Consider the following 11,797-nt stretch of genomic DNA (forward strand, 5'->3'; position numbering starts at 1 on the left):
CAGCCACCCCGTCCTGCGCCCCGCTGCGCTCGGGGGGGCTCCAAGCTGGGTGGCTCTCAAGGGCACGGTGCCCTGAGCTGCAGGGATCGGGCCCCCCCCCGGCTTTGTCACCCTGGTGTGGACGTCCCTTTGACACGGCTGCTGGCCCGTTTTGTGCCTGGGGCGCGGGGACACGGGCAGGGTGACGCCGGTGTCCCTGGCACGGCGCTGCCCAGCTGGCTGGGAGCAGATGGAGCTGGAGCTGGGCACCCTCTGGCCCCGCTGGGCCCTGCCTGGGGTCGGCTGGAGGCAGCTTTGGGGGGTCCGCACGAGGGGCAAAACCCGGTGGAGACGGGGCCGTGGGGGTCTGGGGCGGTTTGGGGGCAGGGGGACACATCCGGCAGCTGCTGGGGCGGGCAGGGACGGAGGGGGAGGATGGCACCAAAGGGGTCCCCACGGCACAGGGGACCCCGCGAAGGCTGGGGGGCACAGCTGGGGGGGCTCGGAGGGCAAAACGGGGGGCGTGGGGGTCTGGGATGGAGGGGAGCTGATGGCAGGGGGGGTCCCGTCGGGGCACAGGAGATGGAGCCGTGGGGGCAACCCGGGGATGCGGGGTCCCCGGTAGGTGCAGCACCCGGGGGGGGGTGGGGGGGACAGGGGGTGCCCGGGGCGTGTCCCCAGGGCGAGCCGTGCTCGGGCTCACCCCGGGGGCGACACCCGGCGGGGTGTCCCCGGGGAGGGGGGGGGGAGGATGAGGACACGGGGAGGGGGGGGCGCGCCCCGGGGGCGCGGCGGGGGCGGGGCCCGGGGCGGGAGAGGGGGGGGGGGGGGGGGCGAGGAGGGGGGGCGGGGGGGGGGGTTGGGGGCCGCCGTTCGCGGCGCTAGGACCGGGCGCGGCGGCGGGCGGAGCCTCCCCGCCGCTCGCCCCTCCGCCCGGCCGCTGCGGCAGTGTCTCGGAGGCGGGCAGGCGGCCGGTCCCTCCGGTCCCCCGGCAGCATCCCGGCCCCGCCATGGCTGGCGTCGGCTTCGCGGCGCACCGCCTGGAGCTGCTCGCCTCCTACCAGGACGTGATCGGCGAGGACAGCCCCACCGACTGGTGAGCGCGCCCGCCGCCGCCGCCGCCCCTTTGTCCCCCCTCGCCGCCGGGCCCCCTTTGTGCGCACGGAGCCGCCCGGTGCACCGAGCGCGCCCCCGCCGCCACCGGGGCCGCGCCCCCCCCACCCCCCCCCCCCCGCCCTCAGCCCCCCCTCCCCGCCGCCCCCCGCCACCTGCCGCCGCCCCGGGCCGGGAGGGACCGGGAGGGACCGGGAGGGACCGGGAGGGACCGGGAGGGGCCGGGAGCCCCGGCACACAAAGGCGGGCGGGGCCGGCGGGGCGGCGGAGGGGGTGTGCCCGGCCCCGCCGCCCCCGGTGCCCGCACCTGCCCGCCGCCCCGCACCGCCCCGCACCGCCCCGCACCGGGCCGGGCGCGGCCCCGCTTTGTCTGCGCCGGCCGGCACGTGGGGGCACCGGCGGACCCCCCCTCCCCTCCGTTCCCCGCCCCCCCCCCCCCCCCCCATCCTTCCTTTCCCCGCCGGTACCGTGCGTGGGGACAGGCCCGGGGGTCCCCCCGCTGCTGGGCCCGGTACCGGCATGCGGCGGATCCTCGCCATTGTCTGCGAGCGGAGCGCCCGGTGGTGGGATGGGGTGGGATGGGGTGGGATGGGGTGGGATGGGACGGGACGCCCCCGGCCCGGCCCCGCTGGAGCCAGGCCTGCGGCCGGGAGGGAGCTGGGGACCCCCCCGGGCCCGCTGCTCCCGCTCCCCGCAGCCCCCGGGGGGGTCCGTGGGTGCCGGGTCCCCGGGAGGGCCGTGCGGGGTCACCCCGGGGCTGGGCTGCGGTGAGCCAGGGCAGGGGCTGGGGGCACCCTGGGGTGCTCGGCTGCACCCCAATTGCTTTGGCAACCCCATGCCGCAGGCCCGGCAGCTCCAGGCCCCGCCGCAGCCCCCAAACCTGCTGCAGCCCCAAAGCAGGAGCCGTCGGGGAGCACCTCCCACCGCAGCCCCGCTGCCGCCAGCCCCCTGCACCGGGCTGGCCCCGGGGACCCCCCCTCGTTGTCCCCTCAGTGCTCGCAGGGGGTGCTGCGGGCACCCGGGGGCTCAGCGGGGTGCCGTGCTCTGCTCCCCAGCCGGCTGCCCCCCGGGGCTGGGGGGGCACGGGCACGGCCCCCTCCCCGCCAGCCCCGCGGCCCCGCCGGCGGCGCGGTGGCCGAATGCGGTGCGTGGCGCCGGCCAGGAGGCAGCTGTCAGCCCCGGGTGCATCCCGCTTCCCGGCATCCGCCGCAAAGGCTCCCTCCCTGCCAAAGCTGCTGAGAGCAGCAGAAACGGTTCCCGGGAAGGCGAGCGGCAGAGCCTGGCCCCCCCCCCCCCCCCCCCATTCCATCACCGAGCCCTGGGCGGGCAGCGAGCCCCCCACGGCCTCCGTCCTCGAGGCTGAGCTTCGCCCCGTCCTCCCCAGCCCGTGGTCACCCGCGGTGCCCGGTGCCAGCAGCATCCCCGCCGCAGGGCCCGGTGCCGGTGCCCACCCTGGGTGTGGGGTGGGGAGCGGTGTTGGGGGGGGGGCGGGGGGGCATTGCCTGGGGTCTGTGGGGACCGTCCCCTGACGGTGGCACCGGGCAGGGTGAGCCGGGGCTGCGAGGACACTGCACCGGAGTGCGTGGTGCGCGCTGCTGGCTCTGGGGAACGCCGGGATCCCCGTGGCCTCGGGATGTTTAGTCTGGGATTTCCCCCCTCCCACTCCCCCCCCCCGCCTGCCCCCGAGCCCAGTCCTGGAGGGTCCGAGCCTCCCCTCCCCCTGCCCGGCCTCGCGGAGGCTGCTGGGGCCCATTACTCGATAGGAAAGGAATTTGGTGCTGCTTTCTGAGCACGCCGACTCCCTGGAGCTCGCAGCCACATTGGAAACACATGTGCCCGGGCTGGGGCAGGCGGGACGGGGTGACTCCCCCCCCCCCGTCCGGACACGGCACGGGGGGCAGGCGGCCGCGGGGACACCGGGTGCCGGCACCCATGGGTGCTGTGCCCGGTGTGCTCCAGCTGCACCGGCGAGCGATGGGGGCTGAGGGAGGGCAGCGGGCTCCTTTTCCCCCCCTCCAGCAGCAATGGGGGTCCCCCGGCCACGATCACCCCCTCCCTGCCTGCCCCCTCGCACCCACAGGGGACCCCGGAGCCCAGGGTGCTGGGAAGGGGCTGGGGAAGCTGCGGGGGCCTGGCAGGGGGATTGCAGCCCCCGGACGGGGTCGGGGCTGCCCGCTGCAGCCCGCACCCTCGCTGGTGGGGTTGGTCCCCGCTGCGGGGGCTCGTGGTGATGTTTTTGGGCTCCTGGGGCTGCTGCTGGCCCCCGTGGGGCTGGGAACGCTCAAACCATCCATCCCGGTGTGGGGCAGGGGCCGTTTTGGGGGTGATACCCGGGGTGGCAGGCCCCTGCCAAGCCCCGGCTGCCCCACGAGCACCCGTGGGTGCCGGCAGCAGCACCCAGCTCGGGCATCACCCTGCGTGGGGGGGTCCTGGGGTGGGGGGGTGGGCACCGGGTCCCCCAGCACCCACACGGCTGCCCCGGCGGCGACACCTCGGCTGTGCCCTACTTGTGCCCTCCCTTTGCATCCCGCTCCCTGAGCGCCCGGCTCCTGCCCGCAACCCTGAGCCCCCCCCCCCCCCCCGCGGAATTGCAGCACCCCAAAAACCGCATCCTCCACCCCAATCCCAGGGGAAGCAGCAGGGCCGGGGCCGTGTTTGTTGCCTTTCCCCGGCGCAGAGGCACTGCGGACCGCGCCGCGCGGCCGCTCGGCTGCCCCCAGCCCCGGAGCCGGCGCCGATTAGCGGGATTTGGCCGGGCGGATTAAAGGCAATCCTGTTGGTGCAATTATCTGTGGCTCGCTGCAAGAGCCGGGCTGGGGGGGGGGGCGCGGACCGGGGACATTGGGTGCGGGGGGGGTGAGGACGGAGGCTTGTTTTCCCCTCTTTGTTAGGCATGGCCCTAAATTCCCTTCGTTTCTCGGCTGGAAGGGGCCAGGATGGAGCCGGGTGGCTCCGGTGCGGGGCTGGATCTGCCCGTGGGGGCTGCCTGCTCCCCATCCCCATCCCCATCCTCATCCCCATCCCCATCCCCATCCCTGCTCCCTTTCCCCATCCCCATCCCCTTCCTGGAAGCCGCCAGCTCCGATGAATTTGCCCTTTCCCAGCACCGCAGGGATTTTGGCACTGGGGCGAGCACCGCCTGGGTGCCGCCATGCCGATCGGCACAGCCGCCCGCCTGCCTTTATGGGGGGGGGGATGGATTTGGGATGGGGGACGGGGGGGGGGACGGGACGGGGGTCCGGCACGGGCTCCCCGGGAGCAGCGCGTGACGGTGGCGGGTTTGGGCGCCCGCCAGGCCCCCGCTGCCTGCCTGCCTCCCCCGCTCCCCTCCGCTAATCACCTCGTCATCGGGGCGAGCTGCATCCCAGCTGGGATGGGGGGGGGTTGCCGTGGCGACGGAGGATGCTGGTTGCATGGCAACATCCATCCCTCGCCCACCCGCCCCGGACCCGGACCCATCCCGCACGCATCCCTCTCCCCCCCCCATCTCCACCCCATAGCTTGCTGCCTGCACCGGGGGGGCCGCGAGGGCTGGCGGGGGGCTGCGGAGCCCCGGGGGGGCTCTCTGGGGCACGAGGGGGTTTTCCCAGCCTCGGTGAACGGTTTCCAAGGAACGGTCTCCATGACGGCCCCATCACACCCCGGCGGCACATTGATTTGCTGCTGCTGCTGGAGCTCCGGCGTCCTCCCCCGGCCTGGAGCCCGGCGGGCCGGCGGCTCACGCAGCCGGGAACGTGAGCGGCCCCGAGTTCCCCGTCAGGGCGCGGGGCTGTCCCCAAAGCCGGCTGTCCCCGTGGGGTTGGGGGGGGGGGTCAGGGGTGGGCGTGCGGGGAGCTGGGAGCGCTGCAGGATGGGTGGTGGCACCCAGCTGGGCCCCGTGCCCCAGCCACCCCTGTGTCCCCTGTCCTCGGGACCTTGCCCTGTGGTTGTGAGGGTGGAGAAAAAGGCCCTGCCCTAAATCCTGGGGGCAGGGGCAGTGCCCAGTCCCTGCTCTGCAGCGCCCTGTGTGCCCCGTGCCTATGGGGCAGCCAGGCCCTTCGTGGTGCTGACGGGCAGTGGGGGCTTGGGGGACTCTGGCGACACCTCAGGGACTGTCCCCGGGACCTGTCCCTGCCCCGGTCTCGGTGTCACCAGCACCAGAAAGGGGAGGTGAGGCTGCCCCGTGCTCCCCCTGGCTCTGCGGGGCCATTTCTCACCCCTCTGCCTCCCCAGGGCCCTCTACACGTACGAGGATGGCTCCGATGACCTGAAGCTGGCAGCGTCGGGAGGTAAGGTCCTCGTCCCCCGCGGCCGGCTCCGCTTTCCCCAGCACCCATCCCGGCCGGGGGTCCCGGTGCCGGGTGGCTGTGAGCTGAGGGTGCTGTGTGCCCTGCCAGGAGGGGGTCTGCTGGAGCTCTCCGGCCACTTCGAGATCCAGAAGGTGATGTACGGCTTCTGCAGCGTCAAGGACCCCCAGGCCGTGCTCCCCAAATATGTCCTCGTCAACTGGGTGAGTAGGGGGAGCGCGCGGGCACCCCCTGCCCGGGGTCCCATGACAGTGCAGGTGCTATAGGGGAAGGGGTGTGGGTGCCCTGCAACAGTCAGTGGGGTGGGGGGCACGTGGGACCCCCCCTTGGCTCTGTCCCCCTCTCAGCTCCCCTCTGGCCACCGCAGGTGGGCGAGGACGTGCCCGACGCCCGCAAGTGCGCCTGTGCCAGCCACGTGGCCAAGATCGCCGAGTTCTTCCAGGTGGGTGACAACGGGGACGGGGGTGGTGGTGACCAGGGAGCCCGGGGTGACGGCCGGGGGGGGGGGGGTCTCTGACGTGTCTCGCCCCCAGGGCGTGGACGTGATCGTCAACGCCAGCAGCGTGGAGGACATCGACCCGGGGGCCATCGGGCAGCGGCTCTCCAACGGGCTGGCCCGCGTCTCCAGCCCCGTGCTGCACCGCCTGCGGCTGCGGGAGGACGAGAACGCCGAGCCCGTGGTAATGTCCCCTCGGTGGTGGCATCACCCTGCTGGCCAGGCCAGGCTCTGTCTGCCCCGGCCCGCCGCCCCCCGTGCCGCTTACTCGTATTCCCCTCGCTGGTCCCAGCCACCCCCCCTGACTCTGCTCCGTCCCAGGGCACGAGCTACCAGAAAACCGACGCCACCGTGGAGATGAAGCGGCTCAACCGGGAGCAGTTCTGGGAACAGGCCAAGGTCGGGGCAGCGGTGGGGGGTGGGGGTGGGTGTGGGATGTGCCCCGGGCCAGGCTGACGGCCCCGTCCTGACCCCGTCCCCGCAGAAAGAGGAGGAATTGCGCAAGGAGGAGGAGCGGAAAAAGGCGCTGGACGCGCGGCTGCGGTTCGAGCAGGAGCGCATGGAGCAGGAGAGGCTGGAGCAGGAGGAGCGGGAGCGGCGCTACCGGGAGCGCGAGGAGCAGATTGAGGAGCACAGGCACGGGGGAATTTGGGGTGGGCGTGTGGGTGTTGGGTCCCAACGGGGATGGGGACGGGTGTTGGTGGCAGTGCTCAGCCCTGCTCCCGTGCCCCTGGCAGGAGGAAGCAGCAGAGCATGGAGGCGGAGGAGGCCCGGCAGCGCCTGAAGGAGCAGTCCATCTTTGTGAGTGCCCCCGTGGGGACGCGGATGGGGGCTCTGGGGGCGGCGGTGCTGAGGGTGGCGGTGCTGAGGGTGGCGGTGACGGTGGCATTTCTTGGCAGGGGGAGCAGCAAGAGGAGGACGACAGGCAGCAGCTCCGGAAATCGGAGTCGGAGGTGGAGGTGAGCGCAGCAGCGCCCTGCCCGGCGCCGGTCTCCGCTCCCCAAGCTGGATGGGACCTGGAGCGGGTCACATCCGCGCTGCCGGGGGTGCCCCCCACGGGACGCGGGTCCCAGCCTGCCCCCTCCCCGCAGGAGGCCGCTGCCATCATCGCCCAGCGACCCGACAACCCCCGGGACTTCTTCAAGCAGCAGGAGCGGGTGGCATCGGGCAGCAGCGACGCCATCTCACCGGGCAGCCACAGGACAGGTGAGGGGCTGGGGGGGGCACGGGGGGCCATGGAGCAGGTGAGTGCGGTGCCACGGGGGTGTCTGCGGCTCGCTGGGTCACAGAGGGATCGGGTGTCCCCTCTGCTGTCCCTTTGGCTGTGATTCTGGGTTCTGGGGGTATCGCTGCGGTCACCCTGCTCAGCACCACCACGGCTCCTCAGGTGGCCTCGCGTCTTCTTGCGCCTCCAGGGGGGTGCTGCAAAGGGGGGGGGGGGGGGGGGCTCATCCCTCATCCTGCTCGCTGCTGGGTGCCCTCTGCCCACCCGTCTGCTGGCACGCAGGGTGGCGGCGTGGTCCGGCTGTGGGGACAGCTTGGGGACCGGGCGGTGGCTTGGGAAAGAAGCTCTGGAAGCTACAAAGGGCAGCGGCGGGACTGGGGCAGGGGGACAGAAGTGGGGCGCCTGGTGTGCCCCCGGCCGAGTGTGTGTGGGGCACCCCGTGTGCCCCGTGGTGCTGTGCCCGCCCCAGGGTCCCTGGTGCCAGGGCAAGTGTGTGCAACAGGGCAGGGCGCCTCTTTTGGGGTCTGGGTGCTGCCAGCTGGCCCTGGCAGTGGGGCTGGCCCTGCTGAGGGCTCTCTGTGGGGTGGGGGTGGCTGGCAGGGGGTGCCCTACGGGGGGCTGGGCTGCCCCACAACGTGGGGTGTAGCCCTGGGGCTCCGCTTGTGGCTTTAGGGCAGGGGCTGGCTGTTCTTGGGGTGGGTGCCGCCGGCCGTGGGGCCACGCTGTGGGGCTGTGCCGTGGGTCAGGCTGCGGGCTGTGCCGTGGGGCTGTGCTGTGGGGCTGTGCTGTGTGTTCTTGCCGTGGGGCTGTGCCGTGGGGCCGTGCCTTGCAGCGATGTGCGCACTGTGGGTCGTGCTGTGGGCTGTGTTGTGGGGTCGTGCTGTGGGGCCGTGCTGGGCCTGAGCGAACAGAAGGCCCCGTGTCCTGTGGCTGTGTCCTGGCCTCTCTCCCCACCTGGCCTCTTGATGCTGCCTCCTGTCCTGCCGTCCTGCCGTCCTGCCGTCCTGCTGTCCTGCTGTCCCGCCGTCCTCCATCCCGCTGTCAGTGCTGCCTCCCCCCCGTCCTTTCCATCCCGGTGCCCCGGTGCCCCGGCCCCGCCGAGCAGGGACTGACCCATCTCTCTGCTCTCTCTCTCTCCGTCCGTCTGTCTGTCTGTCTTTCTTTCTCTCGGCAGGTCGTCTGCACTGTCCTTTCATAAAGACAGCTGACAGTGGGCCGCCTTCTTCCTCCTCCTCCTCCTCCTCCCCCCCGCGGACCCCCTTCCCCTATATCTCCTGCCACCGCACCCCAAATCTCTCCTCTTTCTTCCCATGTAGGTAGCTGGGAGCCCCCTGGGCACGCAGTCCCCCCCCGGGGCCGAGCCCCGCACCCCTCCCCAACCCCTCCACGCGCTGGGCCCGGGGCACGAGGACGGAGCCGTGGGACCGACGGCCGAGCCAGCGCCCACCCGCGGGCACCCCGAGGGGACCGTGCGCCCTGTATGGCCGGGGCTGCCCCGTGGGACAGGCTGTGCCCGGGGACAAACGGGGACAGGGCAGAGCCGTGCCCGGGGAGGTGATGCTGTGCCCGTGGGGCAGCGAGGGACGGACGAGGCTGTGCTCAGGACCGTGCCTATGGGGCCGAAGGGGCCGTGTGGGGCTGTGCCCCCCGGCTGTCGGGGGGGGGAGCGGGCACAGCGCGGTGCCTGCGGAGAGGAGAGGCTGCGCCGGGGCGATGTGCGGGCAGGGCCAGCGTGTGCTGCGGCAGGGATCGGGGCTGCGGCTGTGTGGGGACACCCAGGGGGGGACTCGGGTCTTGCAGCACCCATGGGTGCCTCCCCGCTGCTTCGCAGGAAGGCGATGAGCTGGCGGCAGGTAGGTGGCGGCGTGCGTTTGTCACCCGGTGGCCGGGCTGGCATGGGGCAGGAGCGCGGGCGGCCCCGGGGCGCTGGATCCCCCTCCCCACCCGGGCACCCCCCCACCCCAAGCCGTGTCTCCCTTGTCCGCAGGCAGCCAGTCGGACGCCTACCGAAAGGCTTCGGCAGCGGGCTGCAGCCCCTGCGAGTCCAGCCCGGCCTCCACGCCGCTGGGCCAGCAGGGCGCCCGCGGCTCGGCCGAAGAGACGCCAGCAACGCCCAAAGGTGGGCGCGGGGCTGGTGGGCTGCCCGACGCCCCCGCAGACCCCACAAAACTCTGTGTGCCCCCCCCCCCGGTGCATCCCCTGCCGCCCCCGGGTCCCCCTTTGCATCGCTCAGCGCATCCCCGCCACCCCTTCTGTATCGCCCGGCGCAGCCCCTGCGGCTCGGCCGCATCCCCGCCGTCTGCGCCACGTCCCCCGTGCGTCTCCGCTGCTCCCCGCCGCTGCGCCTGTCATCGCTGCTGCATCCCTCGTGTAGCTGCTGCGTCCCCCCCATGCACCCCTGCCAGCTCCGGTGCACCCCCCCCCCCGGTGCATCCCCACCGTATCTGGTGCATCCTGCAGAACATCCCCGCTGCATCCCCACCGATCTCCATCCCTGCTGCATCCCCAACCACCTCCATCCCCGCTGTCCCCACTCCATTTCGCCCCCCCTGTACTCCTCGGCCATCCCTGCTGCATCCCCCCCTACGTCCTCGCTGTCCCTCTGCACCCTCTGCTGCATCCCCGCTGTCTCCTTCACACCCCTGGTGCATCCCTGCTTTCCCTTCTGCATCTCCCATCCCCCTGTGCCTCCCAGCCACCCCCCCACACACACCCCCACCAGGGACCACCCATCCCCTCTGCACCCCCAGGTGATCATCTTACCCCACACCGTGTCCTATAAGTCCCTTGGTGCGTGCCATCTGTCCCCTCGCTGCCCAGCCAGCCCCCCTCAGCATCCCCCAACCCAAAGACCCCATCCCCGTCCCCAGGTGCCCCCCAAGCCCTGCCCGGGGGCGTTGTGCCCCCACTGACTGCTGTCCCCCCCGTCCCCTTGCAGACTCCCCAAGCCCCAGCAGCGCCCAGGTGGCCGAGCCAGCGGTGGCCGAGCAGCACTGGCCCTTCCCGGGCCCCGAGGACAAAGCCGCGGAGCCCCCGGGGGACGAGCCCGACCCCAGGCCGGCGTGGGCAGCCCCTGACGCCCTGGGGGACCTGGTGACCCTGGAGCCCACCGACCCGTCCCCGCTGCCCGCGGCGGCCGAGCCCCAGCCCACGGTGCCGCCCGGCGCCACCGAGCCCCTCATCGAGCTGTGGCAGAGCGACGGCGCCGCCACCGCCACCGCCTGGCCCCTGCCCGTCGCCCCCACGCCCGCCCCCGAGGGACCCCCGGCCGCCCCCGACGAGGGGCCGCTGCTGAGCCTGGACGAGCTGCCCGAGCCCCCCGCCACCTTCTGCGACGCGGAGCGGGAGGAGATGGAGGAAGAGGAGGAGGAGGAAGAGGAGGAGGCCGTTGCGGGGGGCCCCCACCCGGCGGGGCTCGGCTACCAGGACGCCGGCCCGGGCCACGAGCCCCCCCTCATCACCAACGGGGAGATGGCCCCCAAGGACGGCACGCCGGGCCGCGGCGAGCAGGTGAGCGTGGCCGGGGCGAGCACCGCGGGGGGGGGGTCTTGGCACCGTGTCTGTGTTTGGTGGGGGTCCTGACCGTGGTGGCACTGTCGTGTGTCCCCAATAACCACCCCCAGGCCAGCGAGGGCTACTTCAGCCAGTCCCAGGAGGAGGAGGCGCCGCAGCCCGAGGAGCCATCGGCCAAAGCCCCCCAGCCCGTCTTCTACAACAAGCCCCCAGGTGAGTGGGGACGAGGGTTGAGGGGTGTGCGGGGGTGCGCGCGTCCCCGTTACGGGGGTCCCTGACCCCCTCGCCCCATCCCCACAGAGATCGACATCACGTGCTGGGACGCGGACCCGCTGCCCGAGGAGGAGGAGAGCTTCGGGGGCAGCGTGTAAGGCTGGCCCCCGCTGCCGGCGCACGCAGCCAGGCCCCCGCCGATTCGGGGCACGAGCGGCCGCGGCCAGGGGCCGGCCCCGGCCCCCTCCCCGCTGGGGCCCCGCAGGATGAGGCCTCCGGGCGGGAGCCGGGGGGGCCGCCCCGCAGCGCCCCCGCCCTGGGGCACCTTTTACAGCTCCCCCCCCTTCTCTTTCTCTCTCTTTTTTAAGTTGTCGGTAGGAGACGTGTCAGCCCCCCCATGACCCCCCGTTAGTTGCCCCCCCCCCCCCCCCCCCCGACCCGCCCTGGCTCCCTGTACTGGGGGGGGGGGGGGGGGAATGGGGTATGCGTGCAGCCCCCCCCATGTCCCATGTCCGGCTGTGGCATAGGGGCCTCTCTTCTCTTCTCGCCCTCCCCCTGCCCCCCCCCAGTACTTTGCACGAGTTCAACAAAAAAAAATGAAAAAAACAGAAAAAAAAACAGCGGAATAATAATAATAATAATAAATGAATATGGCAATAAAGTGACCCTACCGAGGCGAGGCTGCGGCCGGCGGTACACCCCCCCCCCCCCCCCCAACCCCAAAACCCTGCGGGGATGTGGGGAGCCGGTGTGGGGCTCCCCCCCTCCCCTCCTTGCCAGGAGCCCCCCCCAGGTGCAGGGCTTGCCCGCCGGAGCCCCCTCCCCATTTCCCTCCCCGCTTCGCCCCTCGCTTGGCCCCTTTCTCCCCCTACGGTAACTGTTTTTGGAAAGCACAAGTTCTGTAACGGCGGCGTGCTGATGTATGTTAATAAATAAAAGCGACTCCCACGGGCGCTGCCGCCTGCTGGGGGG

General features: G+C 72.9%; 1 protein-coding gene across 4 annotated transcripts; it reads left to right on the forward strand.

Annotated features, from left to right (window-relative positions):
* The first annotated feature begins 864 nt into the window (after positions 1-864).
* Positions 865-11,777, forward strand: DBN1 (drebrin 1). 4 transcript variants are annotated; one of them, XM_083799069.1, is made up of 15 exons: positions 866-1,075; positions 5,305-5,360; positions 5,469-5,581; positions 5,746-5,820; positions 5,912-6,058; positions 6,196-6,273; positions 6,359-6,510; positions 6,612-6,675; positions 6,774-6,833; positions 6,966-7,080; positions 8,274-8,411; positions 9,087-9,218; positions 10,038-10,609; positions 10,723-10,825; positions 10,913-11,335. In XM_083799069.1, the coding sequence occupies exons 1-15, from the start codon at positions 990-992 to the stop codon at positions 10,981-10,983; spliced, it is 1,962 nt and encodes a 653-aa protein (XP_083655195.1). In that variant the 5' UTR covers positions 866-989; the 3' UTR covers positions 10,984-11,335. The 4 variants fall into 4 exon arrangements, with proteins under 4 accessions (XP_083655198.1, XP_083655195.1, XP_083655197.1 ...); XM_083799072.1 differs by lacking the exons at positions 10,723-10,825; positions 10,913-11,335 and adding an exon at positions 11,395-11,777 and having other exon boundaries at positions 865-1,075; positions 10,038-10,383; XM_083799070.1 differs by lacking the exon at positions 8,274-8,411 and having other exon boundaries at positions 869-1,075; positions 10,913-11,133.
* Positions 11,778-11,797: the final 20 nt, after the last annotated feature.

The sequence above is a fragment of the Anser anser genome, assembly GCF_964211835.1.
Source record: "Anser anser genome assembly, chromosome: 14".
Classification (NCBI taxonomy): domain Eukaryota; kingdom Metazoa; phylum Chordata; class Aves; order Anseriformes; family Anatidae; genus Anser; species Anser anser.

Bases quoted from the DNA above. Each gene is read 5' to 3' on its own strand.
- DBN1 (XM_083799069.1), top strand. From the start codon at position 990: ATGGCTGGCGTCGGCTTCGCGGCGCACCGCCTGGAGCTGCTCGCCTCC. The intron at 6,511-6,611 runs GCACGGGGGAAT...TGCCCCTGGCAG, and splicing joins GAGCAGATTGAGGAGCACAG to GAGGAAGCAGCAGAGCATGG. The intron at 8,412-9,086 runs GTAGGTAGCTGG...CCTTGTCCGCAG, and splicing joins TCTCTCCTCTTTCTTCCCAT to GCAGCCAGTCGGACGCCTAC.